The sequence below is a fragment of the Astyanax mexicanus genome, chromosome 14 (assembly GCF_023375975.1).
Source record: "Astyanax mexicanus isolate ESR-SI-001 chromosome 14, AstMex3_surface, whole genome shotgun sequence".
Taxonomy (NCBI): Eukaryota; Metazoa; Chordata; class Actinopteri; order Characiformes; family Acestrorhamphidae; genus Astyanax; species Astyanax mexicanus.
The window spans coordinates 15,257,742-15,281,169 of NC_064421.1; the positions used below are offsets into that span (position 1 = coordinate 15,257,742).

At 38.6% G+C, this 23,428-nt stretch overlaps 2 protein-coding genes and 2 long non-coding RNA genes across 6 annotated transcripts in view; 3 read left to right on the top strand and 1 right to left on the bottom strand.

Annotated features, from left to right (window-relative positions):
* aqr (aquarius intron-binding spliceosomal factor) overlaps positions 1-2,076 on the top strand; it is a 62,492-nt gene extending 60,416 nt beyond the window's left edge. The window contains exon 36 of the mRNA XM_022673071.2: positions 1,167-2,076. Within this exon, the coding sequence (XP_022528792.1) occupies positions 1,167-1,451 (285 nt within the window). The 3' untranslated portion in view covers positions 1,452-2,076. The remainder of the gene's footprint in view (positions 1-1,166) is intronic.
* LOC111193233 (uncharacterized) lies at positions 1,050-18,610 on the bottom strand. 3 transcript variants are annotated; one of them, XR_007424078.1, is made up of 4 exons: positions 18,525-18,610; positions 9,026-9,142; positions 2,779-2,883; positions 1,050-1,269 (listed from the first exon to the last, which is right to left on the bottom strand). It is a non-coding gene; the product is annotated as an uncharacterized LOC111193233 (long non-coding RNA). The 3 variants fall into 3 exon arrangements; XR_007424077.1 differs by lacking the exon at positions 18,525-18,610 and adding an exon at positions 10,313-10,512; XR_007424079.1 differs by lacking the exon at positions 18,525-18,610 and adding an exon at positions 9,330-9,468.
* On the top strand, positions 4,475-8,917 carry LOC107197835 (uncharacterized). The gene is made up of 2 exons (XR_001518811.3): positions 4,475-4,745; positions 7,962-8,917. It is a non-coding gene; the product is annotated as an uncharacterized LOC107197835 (long non-coding RNA).
* On the top strand, positions 17,280-21,663 carry LOC103021563 (gap junction delta-2 protein). The gene is made up of 2 exons (XM_007257398.4): positions 17,280-18,040; positions 18,556-21,663. Exons 1-2 carry the CDS (start codon positions 17,970-17,972, stop codon positions 19,406-19,408), a joined length of 924 nt encoding a protein of 307 aa, XP_007257460.2. The 5' UTR covers positions 17,280-17,969; the 3' UTR covers positions 19,409-21,663.
* The last annotated feature ends 1,765 nt before the right edge of the window (positions 21,664-23,428 follow it).

Sequence of the window (23,428 nt, forward strand, 5' to 3'; positions counted from 1 at the left end):
AATGTTGAGAGGGAAACAGTGTCTCCTCCTATCTTTCTTTTCTGCTCTCCAAACTCCCACACTAAACTAAAATTGCAGAGCTGCTGTTGTTTTATAGCTGCTGCTGTTTTCCTACATCAGAAGTGCACTGCCACAGAGTATCCTCAGTCTATATGCTGTCTACTGTATACACTCGCTCACATACTACTTTCATCCCTGGAGCTCTCTGCTGGAGGGAGAGTTTGAGTTATTAAGAAGGGAAGAGTCTGGCACAGCAGCATCTTTTATTTACTAAAACTTGTTTGCAATACAAGATAATGGGTTACTCCAGACTTCTTACTCTTCCTTTAATTACACATTCTTTTATGGGTGGCAGATACTTCAGCTTTGGTGGCCCCTAAACTTTGGTCTTTTTCATGTTTTTAGTAACTATTTGACTGTTTCTTGGTCTTGTTCTATGTAAATTATTAATTTGTGAAAAGTGCTATGTAAGTTGAAATTAGTAGTAGTAGTAAAAAATATTTTTAAAGCAACGTTAACTGGATCTTATATGTAATGACTTATTGTCAAATTAAATCTGAGGGCAGCAAAATATTCAAATAGTTACCCAAAGCATGTGAGACCATTCAACAGCAAAGCTGAAGGATCTGCCACCTATAGAAAAAGAATGTGTAATTAAGGGAAGAGGTCTGGAGTAACCCATTCTCCCATTTCAGTAAATTTAAGCTGCTGCTGTGTCAGACTCCTAGATTTCTAAAAACTCAATCATCTCCTCCAGCAGAGAGCTCCAGGGTGAAAGAAATATGTGAGGGAGTGTAGACAAACACTAATTTCAGACATGATGAAAATGTGACAATAAAAGGAAAGCATTCAATTGTGCGCAGAAATCTGTGATTTGAATAATGATCTAATCTGACACAAACCAAAAAACAGTCTGGTGTGTTTACACCTGACTTGCTACTTGTTACAGGTACTCTATACTGTAATTGGTATGTTATGTTTAAGAACTATGAGTTGCTTCATGTTCTGGAAGCCCTTACAATACCCATGATGCACTTAAATAAAAAGCCTTTGAAGATGCTGCTCACTTTAATAACACATCAATATAATAACAGTAATATTGACATGCTCATCATTGAATGCATGATTTCACACGAGTGTGTTCTTTTGTCTCTGCCTCCTTGTAGCAGCAGCAGCAACAGAAGCTTCTTCCACCTCCTCGGCAGGTAATTGCAGAGGAGAAACCTGATGTGAACATGGAGGAAGAGGGTGAGGAGAACACTCCGGCTGCTGAGGAAAAAGCCAAGAGTGAAAGTAAGGAAGTGGAGGAGTCAGGATCTCAGACAAAGATGGAGGAGGAGTCAAAATCTCAGAAGAAGACTGAGGAGGAGTCTCAGACAGTGGAACATGCTAAAATGCCTGAACACCCCGGTAGAGACAGTGACAGCGGGGACAGTGAGGAGGAGCCGTGAAGAAAATACTTACCCATGGCTTCCAGTGGTCACCATTTTTATCTATGAGGGTCAGTAAATGCTGCAGGGAAGACATGTAATTTTACTTGTTTAAATAATAGATCTCCTAATTTAATATTGGCTGATTGTACATGGACATGCATCATAGGCCAGCAGTATGCAAACTGTTCAGTGTTATACAGGAGATTTAAGGTGTGAGGTTTAGCACTAGCTAGCACACTCATGACATGGTAAATGATCAGAGATGAAGTGAGGCCTGATAGTGAATGCCAGACATGTAGATTGAGTTGTGGACATTTAATGTTTTCTACTCTACAGTGACATGTACTGACAAAGCCCTTATTACCCAGAATGAATTGTAATGTGCAGTTCAGTGGGTGGCAGTGATCTTGAGCAGCAGAGTCTGGCTGGAATTAGACTGAACAGGCTCTGGCAGAAAGCACATTCATTACAGGAAGGGCCATATGTAAAACCGGCAGTCACACTGATATTTGTGGAGAAGATTGGTGACCCTGATTTACCACACTTTTTCTTTCTTGTTAATCTTTTTTTAAACTGCTGAGAAAATAATGTAACAGACCTTTTTGTTTGCATTTTGTAATAAAAACGCTATTGTTAAACCTTGGTCACTGGCTGTTTAGTTTGGTTTCATGTCTAGTTTGCAGTGGTGGACTAAGTACACAAACCATGGACTTGAGCTACATTAAAGATACCCAAGTATGGAATGTAGAGGTACTGTAGTTTCTAATGGCTCTGTTGTCCTATTATCATCTTTGTATTAAGACTCTAGTGTCACTCAACATAAGTTTCAATTATTTTGAATTGATGCCTATGCAAATATCAAACACAAAGCAAACCGTTTCCGTTTAATAGAACCAAGTGACTATTTAAAAAAAAAAAAAAAAACATGCAACAACTTAAATTAATCAATAAGTTGGGTCTACATTATTCAACACAAGTACAGCTGCTACCCCCTACTCCTGGGGCATTAGGCCAAACAAAGCTGTGGCAGTAAAGCACCACTAAGCTGGAAGAATGTTTTAATGTAGATTAATTGTAAGTTTGTACTATGTTTATTCTTTTTTTTTTTCTCACTATGTTCCTATAGCCTGTTAGATTTTGTTAACTACTCTATCTTGCTTAGTATAGATCTAAGATCACTCACTATTTGCAAACAACTTAGCTTTTTACCTTACAATAATTGTGGAACAGTTTTAAAACAAGCCACAGTTGTAGAGAAGTGAGCTAGAACACTACTGACAAGTTCTATTTTTCTATAACTCAATGGCCCTGTAATAATGTAAGGTACACCTGACGTATTGCTTACCTGTTTCTATGTAGCATACTTAGTCCCAAAAGAGTACAAGTAGAAAACTCCCAAGGTTTCCTTGCTTGGATGAGCCCATTCTTTGTAAAAGGAGAAAAAAAGAGCCTGTAAAAGAGAATAATACATGTTAATACAGTGATAATGTGTTGGTAATTGTATGTTTGCGAGTGTAAATTATAACTAATTCATCATACTTGCTGCTTTTGCAATTTGTTCTCCTTTTTTCAAGGTCTTTTTTTGTCTTTTCACGTAGAAGTGTTTGAGAAATCACAGCTAAGTGAATAATTTGCATTAAAGTTAATTTAACTGTTGGGTTCATTACTCATGTGAAACATTAATATTTAATATAGGTAGGTTGTGTGTTCCTTATACAATTACAACATTAGTACACATACAGTTCATTAAATAAAATGTTAGAAATCAGATATGCAAGGTTTCTCTTTATGCAATTAATAAATAATTAATCAGAAAAATAAGCAGAAGATTAATTGACTGACTGGTAGTTGCATCCCTAGTTCAAAGTTTAACCGATCTTTTGCATAACTTAGTGGTGTAAAAGTAAAACATTTAGAGTTCAAGTAAAATGGCACAAAATTGAAATACTACAGTAAAGATACAGAAAAGGCTACTTAAGTAGGCTACAATAATCAATTACATTTTTTCACTGTTTAATGAAAAATGTATCTCCAAATTGGTGACTTTACAGGAGAAGGCAAAAATGTTTTAACTTTGAATGTTAATGTATTTTCCATGTAATTATATTGTATTTTTGTTATTCTGTTCATTAAGAATTATTTACACTGTGTACAGAGCATCTACAGGATTCAAACGATGTAGAAAGCTAAAAACTGACAAAAATGAAGATAGCTGGAGTGTTTCTCTATATCAAGAATTTGGAAAATGTTCTTGGCATTCTTGCAAAAATGTTTTGCGGTCTTTTGAGATAATGTGTGCTATTTTACAGCTATACTAATTATAGTTGGTTTATTAGCTTGGCTTGGTTGGCTAAGGCTACCAAAAGAGTGTATATGAGCCTTGTAACATAATTTGGTACCAAACCTTTGTTTATACTGTTAACTTTGACAACTGTACTGCCCATTACTCACCATTTTCTTTTTAAACAGAACAAGGAACACTTAAATTACATTAAAATACATAATTACAGATGAATGCTGGATCATTCTTTTTACTTTCCTCTCTGAGTAACCAACTAATGCATGCTCTGTTTTGAGGTAGAGAAAGCACATCAGCTCAACTTGAATATTAGAATTTAAATTGGGCAGTGGATGAACTTATATTGAGGAACAGCTATGATTTTCACTGCTGACAGCATTTAATCGTGACAGTCCACCCCTGCTACTTTGGTAATAGTTTTTCTCTTCGAGTTTTCAAATACAGCTTAACACATCATTCTGCTTGATATACGAGAGTGATTGCCATTGGGGTGAAAATGGCTAAAAAAAAACCTTGTCAGTCACTCAATCACACAGAGCACCATGATGTGCCAAGCAATTACAGTACTTCTCACTGTCAGTATGTGACATTCCATCATTCTCTAGGTCATACTATTGCTTTTATGAGTTTTAAGATAAGCCACTTCTCTTTGTAAACTATTGGTTTGATCAAATGTCTGTCACGTTGTTGGTATGAGTACAGTCACATGTGAATTGTGCAATTGGCCCACACTTCCCCTTTACTACACTACAGCTGGCTCATAACCATCTCTCCTCCCTGCCTGTCTGCCACTGCCATATCCAGTGTTTCCTAGGAAATTAGCCGTAACCCAGAGGAATTTGCTGCTGGATTCTCTTGCACAGAGCCAGACTGCTATCTCTTCTACACTGAGAGAGAGGGAGATCCTGGAATCCTGAAGATACACAGGATTACTCAGTCTCTAAAAGCTTCAGGAAATCTTCAAATCTTCACTTAAGGAAAGATCTTTTCACTACTTTAGGAACTTTCACAAGGTGTGTACTGTTTTTTTTTTTTACTTCATGAACTTGAAATGATGTGGGACTTTAGTTTGTTCTGTTGATTTAAAGTCCAGATTTTTGCTTTTCTTGGTCAAATATATGTAATATCTTTACGCTTGTTCCACTTTAAGCTTTGTTTCTGTTGCTTTATTTTACACATTATTACATTTTATTCCTTTAGTAAAAAAAAAAAAAAACTATAGATTTTGCTCATGCTTTGCATTTTTTTAGCTGGTCAGGAGTTTTGTAGTTTGTGAATTATGCTCTTGTTTTTTTACTGCATGTCACGAGTTTTTAATGCACTGCATGTGCACTCCCTCTGCAACTCCAAAAAAAAGGCAAACCAGGGGAAACAATGAAACTAAAATAAACCTAAAAACTAGAATAGTGGTTCTCAAACTTTGAAAAATTTGCATGTTATGGATGTGAAATAAACTTACAATAATGGTACATTGTTTAACAGTACATTAGAAAACATGTTTCAACTAACTGAGTTGACAATAGACATTAATACTTAATTTTTTTAAACTAATGTCTGAATGCATTGTTATTTACATTGTTCTAGAATTTAGTACAAAGCTAAACATTTAGTAATGTTTAATAATGTAACTTGTCAAAAAATTAAAGACATTACTTTATACATAAAAAACATTGCTCGCTATGAATCCTTTTTTGAGCATGCCATGCATATACAGTATACACAGTAGCATACTTAAAGAAGGCTTCATGAAGAACAATATATTTTTCAATGCTCTTTTATTGGCTAATCCCACATATGCAGCACTTAAAAGCACTAGGTGAATGAAACCAGTCTTATCTTTAAGGCTGAATATGGCTTAGATGTGACCGCTGGGAATAGTAACCTTCTGCTATCTGAAAAGTATTGAATATTGTTGTTTCTGGTTAACGCAGTAGCTCTAATGAGTAACATGACAATATTTTTTTCAGAATGTAATAACTGTTCTTATTGTATAGAACTATGTGCTTTTTAAAAACAAAGGATATTACCATTACTGTTACTTAAAAACACTGACCCAACTGTTCATTCATCACAGAAAATGTAAACAATTAAAATCCTGTTTAATATGATAAATTGCAGAAAAAAAATGAAATCAATGGAAAAAAAAATCACTGTAATATGCATAAGAGTTTTTATATACCAGTTTTTTAAGAATCTGCCACTGTTAATAAATGGGGCAAAGCATTGAAATAAATATTTATTTTGAAAAAGTATCTTAAATATCGTGATGTAATATATACATTTTTTGAATCGCTTTACTATAAATAAGATGCTTAAAGATTTGAAATACAAGTGAGAGAAAAAGGCCTAAAGGTGGAGTTTGATTAGGTGTAGTTAGAGACTGCATGCTCCATATTCAGCTTTATCAGCTTCAGCAGCAGTTGGCCATTACATAATTAACTCAGCTCAGCCATGGTATCCTCACAATGTGTTGCTTTTAGAACAAGTCCACATGACATAGCTCTGCCTTTTCCTTTCCTACAGAGAAATGGAATGTTCTGTTTGTACTGTTAGAATGAAGTAACAAACAGTAGAGCATAATCTGGAAAACTGCATGCATGGCACAATGACTGTGCACAATACACCCACATAGAGGTTCCTTATTCTGATAATGTTCACATTACCAAGGTAAAGTGACTCAAGTAACTTTTTTTTGCGTAGATGTGATAGATCAGATTTTTCTTTTCCTGAAAGGGGGCTGTGTGTAAATAAGATTTTATGTCACTTATATACGTTTTCCTAGATTGGACAAATATGGAATTTGTGGGAAAAAAACATGAATATGAACTAGCTTTTAGATTCTCAGCCTGAACTCAACCTGATGCCCAACCCAAACTCAGGCCAAGCCAAGATTTCCCACAACTTTCCTTGGGCCCTGTCAGGCCGGGCTCCAGAAAATGGCCTATGCTTTTAATGCTATTTATTTATTTTCTATAAAGCTTCGGCGTAATAACATAAAGGTGGGGGAAATTTTACGATACGCATTTGATTTAGATGTGGATGATTCTAAATCGATTCACAAATTACCACAATTTTTCTAGATGATGACGGAACGCAAAAGGTGGAAGTGTAGTGGTACACAACAGAGGCAGAAGATACACTGGTTCAGCCCAGAGCAACCACTGCCTGGTTTAGTGCTAGCGGTGTGTCCCGGTCAGATGATGATAATTATGATGAGGATTATTATTATTTATTTGTTTTTAAGGGAAATTATTCAAATTTACTTTAACTTAAAGATCAGGGAAGCCACTTTGGGAACTCATTCCTGTGTGTATATAAAGCATTATAACGCCTATTAAAATGTTTAATTTCCAGTTATACTTTCATAATACTTCAGTTCATTTATAAATAAATCAAACACAGTTTAACCTAATACACTTTCACTGTTTAAAATTATTTATGTAAAACATTGAGAAATAATTTAGTCTTTAAAATAGGGTTGCCATTTCCAAACAATACTATGGCATTTATAATTGAGCTTTTTGTACAGCTTAATTTGGAGTTGACAGTAAAATTTCAATGTAGCACTAGTTTATTTATTCCATATTTAATTATTGCAGAAATAAATTTAAAAAAAGCCTTTTACTTCTGCTGTGTTGAATGTTTGCTACTTTATGCCACCCTGCTTATATTATTACTACAAAAAAGTCAGAGGCTTCTTCTTTTGTTAATATATATTTTGCAGTGCAGAACCCGCAATAAAACAAACATACTACATGTAAAAACACAGATGGGGCCACTGGAACGAAAACACTTAGTATCTGTAGGATCAGGCAACCCAAACAATACAGTGTTCAGCTGCTGGTATGCATGTTAGCATTCCAAGAGAAGCAGGGGAACAATGGGCATGCCCTGATATGAACTTGGATAAAGTCTTATCACAGAATGTGGTTCCCTCTACAAATGGAAAAACATGAAGGCAGTAAATAAATACACCTGGTAAAGAGGAGCTATATTACAAAGACATTTTCAGACTTGTTCTCGGAGACTGGAACATTGTCTGGTATCTACATTGACCATACATTTGTTGGGTGATTGTTCACATATGCTGAACAACATAATGGAGTAATTATGGTTTCTTCCTCAATGTTTTCTTTGTGTCACTAATGGCAAACGTGAGGCACAAAATGAATAGAGGATGTCAAGCAGAACATCTTCATCTAACACAATTTCTGCTCTCTGTTCTGTAGTATGGCAAGCTGCGGCTCCTGTTTCTGGGCCATTATCTGGCTGATTGTGCTGTTGATGCTGGGCTGGCCTCTCAGTATCTTCCTGGGTGGGCTGTATGGCCTCATCGTGCCTCTCACGGCCTGCCTTGGGCTCGATCGACTGTCAGACCTTCTGCTAGAAGGAGCCAACCTGGGCCGGACCTGCGCCCAGAACATGAGACATGGAAAGCCCCTGTGCTGAGAATAAAGCCCACCTATTTACCCTGGAGACGTACCTGTAAAGAGCTTTGTTTTGTTTAGTGCTGAACAATATTGTCAAAATTGGTATTACAGTTTATTTCTTAATTTCGATTGATCATTTTTCCCATATGATATGAACAGTATAAAAGCCACCACACTTGATAGAACTGGGCTATTTCTAATATGGTCTCTATTGGCTAATCTTTTGATACAAAGTATTTATTGTGTTTTGACTTACAGACTAAAATGCAACAGGAGTGTCAGATTATTTTAAAATCATATTCAAACACTTTTTTATGCATAGTTTAGTGATTTATGTTTTTTTTTTTTGCTGCACATGATTCAATTTAACAGGATTTTTTCACACTTTCTGAAATGAATGTACAGGTGGGTCAGCATTCTTTAAACAGAGATAATTCTTGATAGGCATATTGTTTATATGATAAGAGAATTTATGACAATATGATAAAATAGATATATTGACCAGCTATAGTTGTATTTAACTGCATAAATTGTAATTTTGTCTGGTAATAACTTAACAGTGTTGTACAAAATACATAAACTGACATGTCTGTAGCTTTTATATTTTTTTGTATAAACTGGTGCTCATTACTTTCATTTGAACAACCAGCAGCAATTCATGGTTGCAAAAATGTAAATGCCTTTAATGAATTTTCTGGCCAGAAAGAAGCCAAAAATACTACATTTAATAAAAGAAATTCAGGTTTTGTGTGTCATTCCTGTGCTTACACTTTCTGGAATACATATAATGCAAACATGCACTCTCATTACTAAAACCTGTGATGGGGCAAGGTAAGCCCATCACCAGAAAAATAAGTTATTACTTTTTAATCCTGCAGTATTGAGGGTCAGAGGAGTAAACGGGAGACCCATAGAAGCTTCTGCTTGTTGGATAAATTCACCGTCAGGGAGAGAGAAAGAGTCCTGGGGATCTTGTTAACCTAAAAAAAGTAAAGAAAAATTGTTAATACCTAATAACTATTGTTTCTTTTTGTTTTAATCAGTTTAGTTTTTTCTCTCCCCTCAAAACTAAGTTAGGTTACCTACAGGGGAAAGAGGCTTGAATCTTCTCTCTATTAAATCGAACAAGTATAAACCGTCTAAATAAATATAACACTGCTTCATTACCAGGATACTAGGTAGTGGTGCTCTGCAGGGAGACCACGCCAATCTGGAGTGGTACTGACTGTTCAGAAAACTGCCCTAAATATCAATTATCCACCATCATTTTTCAGAGATGAGTAGCTCACTAGCTTCATGTTCGAAATGTCCTTTTCCACCTTAAATGGAGCAGCATAAGTAGGCTGACCGACATTTAAGGTGGAACACAAAATTTATCTAGCTTCTTGTTGGAAATGTAGTTATTTTCCGCCTTAAATGGAGCAGCCTAAGCAAGCTAACTCCTTTTGCACCATTTAAGGTGAAACATGAAAGTTAGCTATCTTCTTGTTGAAAATGTAGTTACTCTCCTTGTTATAACTTTTCCACCTTAAATGGAGCAGCCAAAGTAGGCTAACTCTTCTTGCATAATTTAAGGTGGAACATGAAAGTTAGCTATCTTCTTGTTGAAAATGTAGTTACTCTCCGCCTTTAATTTGCACCATTTAAGGTGGCACAGGAAATTTTGCTTCTAGTTTTTTTCTTTCCACCTTAAACTGTGCAACAGCAGTTAACTAACAAACTTAGGCTAACTTACTCCATTTAAGGCGGAATGGTAAATTTATTAAGCTTCTTTTTCGAAGTTCCCTTTCCTCCTTAGATTAACCAGCCTAAGCAAGTTGACTGCTGTTGTACCACCTTAAATGGAGCAGTACTGTTGCACAATTTAAGGTGGAACACGAAATGTCGGTAACTAGCTAGAGTTACCTACCTACTGCGACGTACTAGTAGCGATTTGTTATGATTCTTATGAAGAACATGGCCAAACAACATTTAAACTACACACCAAACTGCGATAATATAGTGCTTGTCGTAATGTTTAAAAAAGACAACACTTAAGCTAACTTATATTTGTGTGTTTCTTTGGTCGCTTGGTGCCGCCATATTGCCAGTGGTTTTTCAATAGCCGTCAGTTAGAAACGTCCGTTTGAACCACAGACTGTATAAATTACCTCTACTGCCTGCCTCTCACTACACCTCTCATGAAGTCGACTGGTTGTGCTGTTACTCGCGAGTCCTTCAGTTGTTGTGAATTTCACACTACATAAGCGGCACAGGATTATAAATTACACGATTTTTACCCTGGGGGGCAATCTCTGACTCACCTGGCTGCTCTCTAAAACACGCCAGAACTAAACTACGCGAGAACTAGCGATGCCAGAGACTCTCTACAGAGGAGAGTACCCACTAGAAGGGAGTCCAAAATTAACAGTTTCCAAACGTGTCAAATGTATCGACATGTATTACCCAGGCAGAGAAATACTAGGGTTTAAAATACTTATGTATCAACTCGAGCTTTTACTCATATAAAAAGTTTAAACATACTGGTTTCAAAACTACTTAAAGTATACAAGTAAAAGTAATGTAAGGGGAAAATGGCAAACATAGTTAAAGAAACTATAATGTTATATTAAAATGTTAAGGTTAAAATTTTGGAATGCACCTTTTTTTCAAGACTACCTGTTTCAGCTGCATATATGCCCACTGAAAATGAATACATTTTTATGCAATGCAAATATATTAAATACCTTTAGCTGGAGCATGTTGCTTTTTTGTTTACTACATAAATCTAAATGTGTCCTTTAACTGATTTTATTTCTTTAATAAAAATCTACAATGTAGATGTAAATCAATTGAATAAATGAAAGAAATGAAGAAAAAAAAATTGAATGCACAGGTGTGTCAAACTGTAAATGTCTGAAATATGTACTAATTTCCTCTAGAGGAACACAGAACAGTATCACAGAACAATATCGAATGTTTCAACACCACATACATTTTTAAAAGTTTAAACTCTGGTTATACGGACATACAGTCACACACATTCATACACACACTTACACCACCAGGGTAATCTTAGAATATACCATTTTTATGGACATATAGTTCATGACTTGGCTTAATTCCTTTCTAGGGAAACTGCCCCAAATATTTATTAAGATTAATTGCAATTTATTAGTATTTAATACAAAATGAACCCTCAACATCTTAACGTTAGTCTTCAGGTTAGCTTCTGAAGTGATATTTTGTCCTCTGAAAAAGTTTGTGAAAGAAGTAAGCTCTCAGAAAGTGTCATCTTTCATCTTTTTGATGTTGGAGCATATCTGAGAGAATTCCAATTCAAAGGAGTTGCTGGAGAGCTGAACTAGATGAAGGAAGTTTGGAACTTTCTAGGTTGTCCTCGAGTCTTTTGATGAGGGAGACTCTGGAAGTGCAAAATATGATACATAAATGTTCTGAACTAAACACAATCCCTATGGGTGTAGACAAAACATGTTGATAAAATGTATATTTATATATATTTATTCAGTACTTTTTGTGCCAATCTTGTTTCCCTAAGCAGAGCAGTTTGTCCTACTTTTAAGCTTCACTCACTCCTGCCCTCTGGAGGCAGAGGGCAGAATTTTGCCCTGTGGGAGGGCATCAGGATCCCAGAGCATACATTACCTCTAATCCCATCAGCTATTAGAAGCAGTTTGTTCTTTCGTTTTGCAGTTTTGTTGCAAAAGTTGCGAGCCTTATACACACTGATATGCCAAAAATCATGTAATAGCAGTGTGTAAATGAAACAAATTGAATTCATACATATGTGGAAACACCCACACCTTTATAAATTCTGAGGTGCTATCTTGTGTGAGTTTGAACACTTGCCAGCATGCTCATGACAGCATTTAAGCAAGTCCAGAGGGATGGAACAATCAATTTCTGTAGTTAGCAGGCATTTCACATTTCACAGCGGGCAGTGCGGGTTGTAATAATATGGACTGGGGGTGTCTGGCTAGGATTGTTCATGTGAACAGACAGGCAAATCTGACAGAAATGACATCCATTGCTGGTGGCACATAGACATACAGCATTCTTTAGTTTCCAAGGGACATGGCAAATGTCATGGGACACAATACTATTTGGCATAGCAGTGTATAAAAGACGAATATGCCATTATTTGTTGGCTACTTTGTCCTCATACCTTCAGTGTAAAACTAAAAAGTACATTCCCCAACAAAACGCTAATCCTTCACACAATTTTGCTCAAAAAATGAATTTTAATTTTGGGAATAAACTGAAGGTTTTTAATGTGGCAGGTGTTTTGCACAATGCTGCCTCTATTTCCATGGTTAAATGCTGCTCAGCTACTTTTTAAATGAAGCTATAAAAAGAACAGCAATGCTCAAGTCTTAGTAAGACAGACACATTGCTATGTCATCCATTTTCAGAACATTTTCCGCTTTCTATCTTTCAAATCCCCGTTCAGACTCATCCAGGATATCCTTGAAAAGTACGCAGTGAAGCTGAGGGTTGCTTGACGTTTGTAGATTAAACCATTCAAATTTGATTCATGAATATTTCATCATCATTTCAAAGAGCTGTTTAACCTCATTTTCTCCATCTCGCTGTTGAGTGATGTGCCGAGTGACAATAATTCCTTCAAGTGAAACACTAAGCCTTAATCCTTGAGGAAAATATAGGACTGTTTCCCAAAACTTCAAGTGCAATATTAATGGGACTGCCATATGAGGCCTAGTTAAATTGCGCGGGTTCAAGAGCAACTCTGAAAAATGCTCTGAGGGGAAGTCTGTCCTGGCCAAAATTGACTGAATTTAATTTCAGGTTTGCTCTTGTTTTTATTTTTTTCTCTCAATTCCCTGGCAATCGTGTGACGCTGGCAGAGGGCAGGTGCTGTGGAGAGGGCACAGCATGATGTGGAGGAGGCATGTGCGACAAGGGCCGAAATTGGGCCCAGACTGTAAATATTGCATTGGGGTGTGAGATGGAGGGTGGAAAAAGGTCCTCCTGGCTTGCTGAGCTAATATGAAGGGGACTCACCGAGAGGATATGGAATGTGCAGCATCCAATTAACCCCATACTGCTTTTCTAATTTGGCCCTAGCACTCCAGCCTGGGAGAGGACCCTCTTGTACTGCTGGCTCAGGGAATCTCAGGACACACTCCATCTCAGTAGCTCAGGGGGGCGTTGGTACATACCGGAGTCAATATGCACAGTTTAAATAGGATGCATGTCCTGTGTACATGTTTCCATGCATTTGTAAATAATAATTTCTCACCCATATCAATGACATTAGTTACAGTAACTTTTTTTTATATGGCACATTTTATACATTAAGAGAGAACAGAAATGAGAAAGTTGTGCAAAAGTCTAGACATGGAAAACAGTTCAAACTATTTTTTGCAGGAGTATTTTGTGGTGTATTTTACTGTGTTACTGTAATTTGTCCTCTATTGAATTGAAACAAAGGAAAATAAACAATACTGCAGTAAAGGTACTCAAAATTTTATCACAGTAATGCAAACACTCTTTCTGACATAATATGGCAGTTCTTTGTAGAGAAGGTTAAAAATACACTGATATCAAAATGCAAAATGTCATGGGACTGGAACTAGCATCATGTCCCATGACTTTTTCCATTTCGCATGTGAGTTAAAAATTGCTGTAATGGACATGTAGCAAATGCATGATGCATCCCCTGTATTTAATCTGGATATGATTTCTGCCAGAGTTTATTGCCTGTCATTATCTTCACCACCTACTGCACTGTCCACTGTGGGTAGTAATGTCTTCTATGTCTGCCTGCTACTCATGAAACTGTGGATCAATGAATGTTAAATGCCTGCTGAACTTCAGAAATGGAATGGTTCAGTCATCTGGCACTCTCCACTTCTCAAGTTTTATAATTCATGTTTCCTTGCCATGAGCATGCTGGCCAGTGTTCAGTCTCATTCATAAGATCTCAACTTTTATAGGTGTGGACTTTCCCAAGCTGTCCTCTGAAGTAACTTACATACTGCTATCTTATTATTTTTACATACATTTTACTTATACGTTTGTATAGTTTCCATTTTTGTTGTATATGGACAAATGTATCAGTGCACCTGTCTTCTTTTGTCGACTTTAATTAGAGTAGGTTTTCTACTTGATTTTGAAGCATTGCTGTGAGAATTTCTTTGCACTCAGCCTCAAGAGCCTTGAGGTCATGATGTAGGAGGATCTTTTCTTCACCTCAGCCACAATTCCTGACATTATATAAAAAGTGGTGGATAAAGCACCATCATTCCTGAGAGCATAGTTCCATTGCTTCACAGCTCAATATTGGGGTATTTTTACTCTTTTTTTATTTTTACTCTTGGTATTAGGCAAGGTTTTAATAGTTATTTGCTTTTCTGATTTGCACATCTGTCAGTAGTCAGGGCAACTTAAAATCTGGTTGCTGTCCTTTATAACAAAATATCATGAAACTGAAAATTATAACTGTAAATATTGTTTTTATTGAAAGTAAGTTTTTTGTGTTTTTGTGTGTGTGTGTATATTTGTTCAACTCAGTATATTAGTTGCATTGCAAGTGATGACCGTGTTGACATTGCTGACCTTTTTGACACTGTTTACATGCCATGAGTGCACCAATAAATGTTTGTTATTGATTGATGCTGGACTACAACTACATTTCCTATTGTATTCATTCCATATCCTCTTGACATGAATGATGTAACATAAGTGCATATGAAACAGTACAGTATAGAGTCTGTCTCATGCAGAGATTTTTGATTAAAGCCCAGCAGACAGTGCTTATTGTCCTCTGTCTGCACTGACCTAGAAAGGGCATAAGGTTGTGCCAAGGGCAAAGTGACAGAAAGAGCAAAATGCTATCCATCATATCTGAACATGATTGATCAGCTTTTGATTATCTGCTGAAAGTCTGGGTCAGCACACATATTGTGAGCCATGCACACACTTTTAACAGCACTATGAACCAATTTCTGTACATAGTTTGTAGTATATTACATCTTTTGAGCCTATTTACCTGGTCATGTCATGTGACTTGTGTGTCACGCCCATTTACACTTCGTAGCCAAATGTACTAATTATAATTAAATTAATAATAATTATAAGAGAGACGACCAGCAGCGGTAACAGCGTCCAAATGAAGAAATTTATTTTAACTTTAACCCACGGGAACTGCAATTTCCATACAGTTTATTTAGGCCAAACAAAAACAACCTTATCATTCCCACTACTTATTTATTAAATATATTTTCAAACACTGCAGGAACGATAAAGCAGGTTGAAACTGTGCAGAAAAAAAAAAACAAATACAAATACTCAGTGATAAAGATGATTTAGTCAGTGTGTAAAAGATCTACATTACTGCCTGAAATTAAACAAGGTTTTACACTTCACATCTTCTCGGGGCGCATTAGTGTTTTTTTATTCACAAAGCACTAATGGGTGTTTGTGTAATGTCTCTTTCAACTGAGTTTGCTGTAAGTATTTGATTTTATTCAGTAAACTATGAGTGTTTGTTAGATTCATTTTCATCTACTCCAGAGACTATTTTACTGGCAATACTTCTTCACAAAGACATTTTTTTATAAAAGTACTTTCTTGATTTTTTTTTTTTGTCTTGATTTAAGAAAACTATGTTTTCTATTCTGTGCCATGCTATTCTATTTTTGCCTATTCAGAATTTCGTACTTATTTTCTAGTCTACTCTTATTTATACCATTCAATTCATACTATTCTATATTGAGTAGCTTTATTCTTTTCTGTTGGCTCTGCTTTGTCTCTCTGACCACTATACAGCAGATATGGATCAATAAGCAGGAATATCACTCCATTGTTCAAAGAAAGTGCTTCTAAACGGATGGATCAATCTAAATCCTTGCATTTCAGCTTCTTAACAGCTCTGCCAGCTTTCCGGTTTGAGTATTTCCAGACTGTTTGTGTGGACATGGGTAGAATTTGACGTTATACATACATTAACTAATGAAACCATCAGTTTGCTGGAGATTTCTTTCATCTGCATCCCAGTCTTTGAAATCAGAGATTTTGTGATACAGAGAATCCTGCAGACATTTCAGACATTATGTATACAGTATGGAGTTACACCAGGTGTACAAGGAATTGCATGCAGTACACATATATATCTTAAACTCTAAATTTAGGTTCAGGGTATAAAAGAGGCTGAAAGTTTCAAACGTTTTGAGCCAACAAAAGTTTTTGTGTGTGTTGGAAAAACATACATCTTTCCCATTGGCTCTGGTGAGTTTACTGTGTACAGTATTTGCATATTGTACGTGTTCTCTTCTCTTACTTCACATCAGTGTGTTGTCTGTGGCCAGCAGCTACCCTTTTCTCGTTTTTCATTTCCATGTTGCCAACACTTCTGTTGGAAATTCTGTACTATCCTGCTCTATATGGAAGGAATAAATTTAAATCTGTGATTTATTCATCTGACGGGTAACGCCCAGTCTTTTCTGAGTATTTTGTTTTTAGGAGGAGGAAAAATGCAGAATCTGCAAAATAGCATTGCCTGGGGATAATCCTACACCACCACAGTCTGTCCCAAAGTCTTCGAATGTATGTCCACTCAGTCATTACAGCAGGCCTACTCAGGAGATTACACTAATACCTTCAAACCGATCTCGAATCACATTAGCTGATATATTTATCCGTACCTTAAAATAGCTCAATGCCAATTCATTGCGCCGTGATGTGCTGTAGCTGCGGTGGAAGATCTGCATGTGCATGCGCGGTAGAAACAAAGGGCGGAGGAGGGGGGGGGGCAGAGATCACGTTTCTATTTTTGGATCGCGCGGCCAACCTAATGCTATCAGCGGCCCGGTGATGCCGGTGGAAAAGTGCAGTGTGGTCCGGTGCGCTGCTGTCCGAGGGGAAGGGGACTCCTGGGGCCAAGGACTTTCTTAATGACACACGCGGCCCTGCCAGCAACAAGTACGCCTGTGTGAGTTCGCTGTGGGGGGTGGGGTTGAGGGAAAGAGCGCATCCTGGAGCGAATCCTGTATCTTAAACCAATAAGAACGCGCAGCCCAACCCCTTCACGCAGCGCACACCCTTGAGTTTATTTAGTTTCAGCATCAGTGAGCAAAACTCTGCTGCTGCTGCTGAGTTATTCTAGCCGGTGCTCTCTCCCTCTCTCTCTCCCCCCCCCCCCTCTCTCTATTTTTTTCCTCTGTCTTGCGCGCTCTCTCTCTCTCTCTCTCTCTCTCTCTCTCTCTCTCTCTCTCTGTCTCTGTCTCACTCTGTCTCTGTTTCTCACACTCTCACTCTCTTAGAGCTCAGCGATGGAGCACTATCTCTTCCTTTCTTCAAAGGAGAATAGGAAAGAAGAATACTGCAAATAAGAAAAAATATAAATATATATATTTTTGTAGTAGAGACTGGCAGTTCTCCACGAACCTGTCTGCGCGTGACGCAGAAGAAGACTACTTAAAGGGAGATTAGCTCTGGCAAAGACATTAAATCCAACCCTCCCATCAGCCAGACACCGCGCGACCTATCAACCTGATCTGAAGATCGAAATTAGTAGGAGGGCTCATATTAATCAGCACTTTGCGGAGTCCAAGACGAGGCGGGACTGGAACGGCGAGAGGTCCTCTGGCATTGCGCGCGGCCACGGCGCAGGAGGGGGAACGGGTTCAGTGATCAATGCGCTTGCATGGCAGTTAAAACCGGGGCCTCTGGAGAGTAGGGAACAGGAGATACTGCCGACTGTTTTTGTTTTGTTTTTTATTTCGTTTTTCCCGTGGAATTCGTGCAGAGGGCTTTGTGAGTGCTCTCGTCTCCGGATGAACAGAAATGGGGGAATGGACCATACTAGAGAGGCTCCTGGAGGCTGCTGTCCAGCAGCACTCCACTATGATAGGGAGGTAAGGCGAATTTATGTGTTTGTGTACGTGGAAATGTGGAAATACTAAACGTGTAGCGTTGGTGTGGAAGTGGGGCAGAGTAGTATAGTCTAGTAGTAGAAGTAGCAGTGGAATCAGTAGTAGTTATGGTAGTAGTAGTAGCAATAGCCTATAGTCGGATCTCTCCTTTATGGGAATGTGTGCCAAGACGACTGGCAATAACGTTCAATTTCCCAAACAAAGAAAATCCGCTCCAAAGCACACGCCGATATTTTATTCATGTGATCTGATATTATTAATTAGACCATGTTTTAATAAAAAAGGTTTTTAAGCAACATAAATGCGCATCCGTTCAGGCGCACAGGAGCGCTGGGCGCTTCACTTTCAGCACTGGACAGCACCCACCGCTCCCCGACTCAACGCGTAGCGCTCCATAGCTCCATCCGTTCACCAAAAAATAAAAAATAAATTAAAAACTGATTTGGTACCGTAACACCGGACAAACCTGATGCACTTCTCTTCTTCTTTGCTTCCAGGATCCTACTCACTGTGGTGGTGATCTTCCGGATCCTAATCGTAGCCATAGTAGGAGAGACAGTTTACGACGACGAGCAAACCATGTTCATCTGTAACGCTTTACAACCGGGCTGCAACCAGGCGTGCTACGACAAGGCTTTCCCCATATCACACATCAGGTACTGGGTGTTCCAGATCATCATGGTGTGCACCCCGAGTCTGTGCTTCATCACCTACTCGGTTCACCAGTCCGCCAAGCAGAAGGAGAGGCGCTACTCCACAGTCTACCTCTCGGTGGACAGCAAGGAGCAAGACTCGATCAAGCGCGAAGAGATCAAAAATCAAAAAATCAAAAACACCATCGTGAACGGAGTACTGCAGAACACGGAGAACTCCACAAAAGAAGCAGAGCCCGACTGCCTGGAGGTCAAGGAGATCCCCAACGCCACCATGAGGACTACCAAGTCCAAAATGAGGCGCCAGGAGGGCATCTCGAGGTTTTACATCATCCAGGTGGTGTTCAGGAACGTGCTGGAGATCGGCTTCTTGGTGGGCCAGTACTTCTTGTATGGCTTCAACGTGCCCGCTGTGTACGAGTGCGATCGCTACCCGTGCATCAAGGAGGTTGAGTGCTATGTGTCGCGGCCCACAGAGAAGACGGTCTTCCTCGTGTTCATGTTCGCGGTTAGCGGCTTCTGCGTGGTGCTCAACCTCGCCGAGCTCAACCACCTGGGGTGGAGGAAGATTAAGACGGCCGTGCGGGGCGTTCAGGCCCGCAGAAAGTCGATTTATGAGATTAGGAATAAGGACTTGCCCCGCATGAGCGTGCCCAATTTCGGCCGCACTCAGTCTAGTGACTCTGCCTATGTGTAGGTGAGGAGAGAGAGGGAGAAAGAGAGAGAGAGAGAGAGAGAAAGAGAAAGGGATTGGGGGGTACAGCGAAAGAGATAGGGAGAAAGTGGGGGGAAAAAAAGAATAGAGAGAAAGTTCCCCCCATGGGACGGGGATCCTGAAGATCTAACACGGGCACGTACGGATCCCGTTCGCCTCTGACGGGTGGGTTAGATTTGGGTTTGTTTAAGGCGTTTATTTCAGGCTGGTCTGATAAGGGGGGGGGGTAGGTTGGCAGGCGATGTCTTTCTTGCACTGGTGCAACTCTCTCGGCCACCTCGCAGAAGCGCAACCGGCTCTCCGGGTCGCGTATTTACTCCACAGCGTGCTGCTCAGTTGTACTTGAACGGAGTAAATACGTTTTGCACTAAAGAAAAAAAAAGAAATAATAATAATGATAACAATAATACTAAGAGTTAACACCGGGAGCTAATGCGTCTGTTTTCGGTGTTTTTAAACGTTTTTCCACCGACTTTCTTTTTTGGAAATCATCCTATTTAGCCATATTTAACGCACAGCGGTTGACGGAGAAGCTTAAGCGCAGATCTATTATCCAGCCTAGAAGAATACTGCTAAGGGATAGGCTGAGGATTAGGTTCAAGAATAGGCTAAATAACGGATGGATTCAGGTATTAAGGGACATCAGGTAATAGCATTGTTACGAGGGGCATTTTGTTTTGTTTTCCAGCAGCTGCAGCAGCTTACAAACGGCAAAAGTCCGTGTTTCTTTCTCCTTTTTTTTGGTTTGTGGGGATCTGAATAAACGATAAATGTTTATCGTTCTCATGTCACCATAAACCACCCTGTCCCACGTCATCTGATGTTAATAATACCTGAATCCACGCAAGCTTGATGCTATACGCTTTACACGTGTTTGATTTCGGTTGCCTGTGTTGCACCATTGACCTTAACGTAGAAGTCTCCATTTCCATGGCTGTAGTGAACTTGTGCGCCGATTCTCTGCTGGATCTGCGAAATTTCCTTAATTAAAAAAAACACACACACCAAAGCGCCCATGGCTTTCATCCGTGAAGTGTTTTTTTTTTTTTTTTTTTTTGTTCTCTTTTGATTTCGTTTCGTGTCATTTAAGTGCCATACTTGTACATACAAAAATATATATCAATAAATATATATATATATATATATATGTGTATACATATAGATATAATAACAAATCTCTCTATTAATGACGATAAGAGTTCTATACGTTATGAAAGAGGATCCCTTGCTTGGATTATGCTGAACACGCCGCCCTGGTTCGCTTCAAAACTGCATTCGTTGTGATTTAAAAATTTGCAAACATGCAAAAGGATATACCTGCATTTCCCCTCCTCCTCTCTTTTAACTTTGCATAAATTTGCATAACCGGAATAAAGAAATAAAGAGCTGGTCCTGATTTTCTACACGGTACAGTAGCCTACATCTCTTTTCTTCACCAGATTTAAGGAGCTCAGAAATGATGGCACAAAATTAGTATTTTCTAACAAACAAACAAAAAAATAAAACAAACAAAAAATATTCAATCATGGACAGTGAGAACCTGCTCTGGTGCTAAAGTTCTCTTTTTTTCCACACAATTAGCTGGGTGTGTATGTGTGTTTGCGTGTGTATGCAACCTAGGCTTTTTGAGAACAAAAAATATTTTCATCCGAATAAGAGAAAGATGCACACTGTCAAAGATTAATAACAGTAAAAACATGAAAACAGACTTTGCAGGGCTTTGCAGGGTGTGGATGTGAGAAAGCACCTCATATGCTCTCTGTTACCTGCAGTGAGCTGTCCCTTTAAGGCCTTGGCTATAAAAGTATTAATGTGCTGAAATCTCATGTTTTGTCGCTGATCTTGAGGAGAATATGTATTAATGTAATGTATGTTTGCATTTACTCCAAACAGGCACCATAAATATGCCCAAGTCCAAGTATTTGATGCAGAACATTTTTGCATAATTGTTTTTTTTTCCTTTCCATTTTTCTGATTTCAGGACTTTTTTCTCTATGGTTTTTTTCTGAATTCTAAGCTGAAGTTAACAAGCTGCATGTTTAAGAGAGAATATTAGAAAGTATTGGGATACTTTTAAAGGGAAGTTGATGTCAGTCATATTTTCATATTTGCCTTGGGAGTTGGTCATTTCCCCCTCCTCGTTTTGTTCCTGCTTCTGTCCATTGCTTGAGAAAGACCGCAAAAAGGAGTGTCTCCAGCTTTTGGGGAGGGTTCTGTGCTCTTCTTCAAGGTCGGGGCGGGGGTGGAGTGGGGAGTGTGTGGTGGGGGGGTGGGTGGAAGCAGTGTAAAAGTGCTGAACGCTGTAGCCGCACTGTGGATAGCGGCAGGCGTGGGGAATGACTGACTGACTGACTGACTGACTAGCTGACTGGCTGACCATCCAGGATGCTGCGGGGGCGGATCACTGCAGCACCTGCCGGGATGACTCTGCAGAGCTGGACTGGAGTCCGTCCCATCAATCTCCAGCTCAGAGGGACCTTCACTGTTTCCAAAGCTCAGAAACTCAATCAAAAAGCATCATATAGGCAAAAAAAAGAAGAAAAAGAAGAAAAGTGCAATGTGCCTGCTCGGCCGGCCGGACGTGCAATGCAATGCAATACTCGACCCTCTTGTTTTCTGTCCTCCACTTCTGTCTTACGACCAACATTCCAAGACTGTGTATTGATTTATTTGGAATCTGGGAATCTGTGAGATTCATGCAGACGTTTATGATAAACTGTCAAAAGAGCCCAAGGACCTCTACGAGAAGACACTGTCTGTCGAGTGTCATACGTTAAAGGAACTTCATAACAGAGCAGAAAGATGAATGTGAATGTGTACGAGATCCAAAAGAAAAAAGCTTTAATAAAAAAAAAGACATCTCCCCTTCCGAATGTGAAAACATCTGTACATGACTCATGTACTGAAACCCTCTCTCTCTCTCTTTCTTGTTCTCCACCTTTCTCCATCTCTTTCTCTCTCTCTCTCTTGTTCTCCACCTCTTACTCCATCTCTTTCTCTCTCTCTCTCATCTTTAACACATCTGTGTCCAACAGTTACATTTAATGCATATATAATTTGCTATGGCCTGTTTTTATGTACATGGATTAAACCTAATCTAGAACTAAATTAGTGAATCAATGGAGATTTACCATGGAAAGCATGAAAAGCCTTTTTAGTCCAGGATTAAGCTTAATCTGGGTCTGGGAAACTGGCCATAAGGCACAAAATGTGTTGCAAATTAAGTTTTTAAGAAACATCTCTTTTGCCTTTTTCCTCTCTCTGTCTCTTTCTCTCTGAGCAAAACTGATCCTGATATTCTCATGGCTACATCTAAATGACTAGCGTATCGGGTTATGTATGAATGCATTTATGCATGCTGTGATGCATTTTTACATCGTGTGTGTTGGGAGGCTTGGTTCAGTTTGGTTGAATCTATTTCACCGTACCTGTCCTACATGTTCCTCTGCATCTGTGGAGGAGGAGACCGAATTTACTTCATGAAACAAAGCACAACGGATAAAAGCTCAGCACAGACAGTGGAGACTGGGATCCGTCCCGGCACATATGCACACAGGAGTGTCTCCTCAACTCCTGGAGGTTATTACTGAGAAAATGTATCAATATATATATATATATATATATATATATATAGATGTATAATACACAGATTCTGTTGTTAATATTTTTTGCTCATACCAAGAGCGATATTTGAGACACTGACAGACGTACACAGCAAACTTGCCAGTGTTAAATCAAATCAGGACTGTGAGTTTATCATTTTAACATTCACAGAGTTAATGTAATGCTAAAAGTGTCGATTTAGCACTGTCAAATTTGCTGTGTAGCATTGAGAAATGCTGTGATTCCTACAGTGAAAAAGGTGTGCTTTGAATATACATAATTATCATGTGACAAGTGGTCACTCACTAACATGCAACAAAACATGTTACACCAACCAAATTCCTGTAATTTTTTAAAATTCACAGATTGCTGTGTTAAAGCAGCACATTTGTCTAATTT

Bases quoted from the DNA above. Each gene is read 5' to 3' on its own strand.
- LOC103021563 (XM_007257398.4), top strand. From the start codon at position 17,970: ATGGGGGAATGGACCATACTAGAGAGGCTCCTGGAGGCTGCTGTCCAG. The intron at 18,041-18,555 runs GTAAGGCGAATT...CTTTGCTTCCAG, and splicing joins CACTCCACTATGATAGGGAG to GATCCTACTCACTGTGGTGG.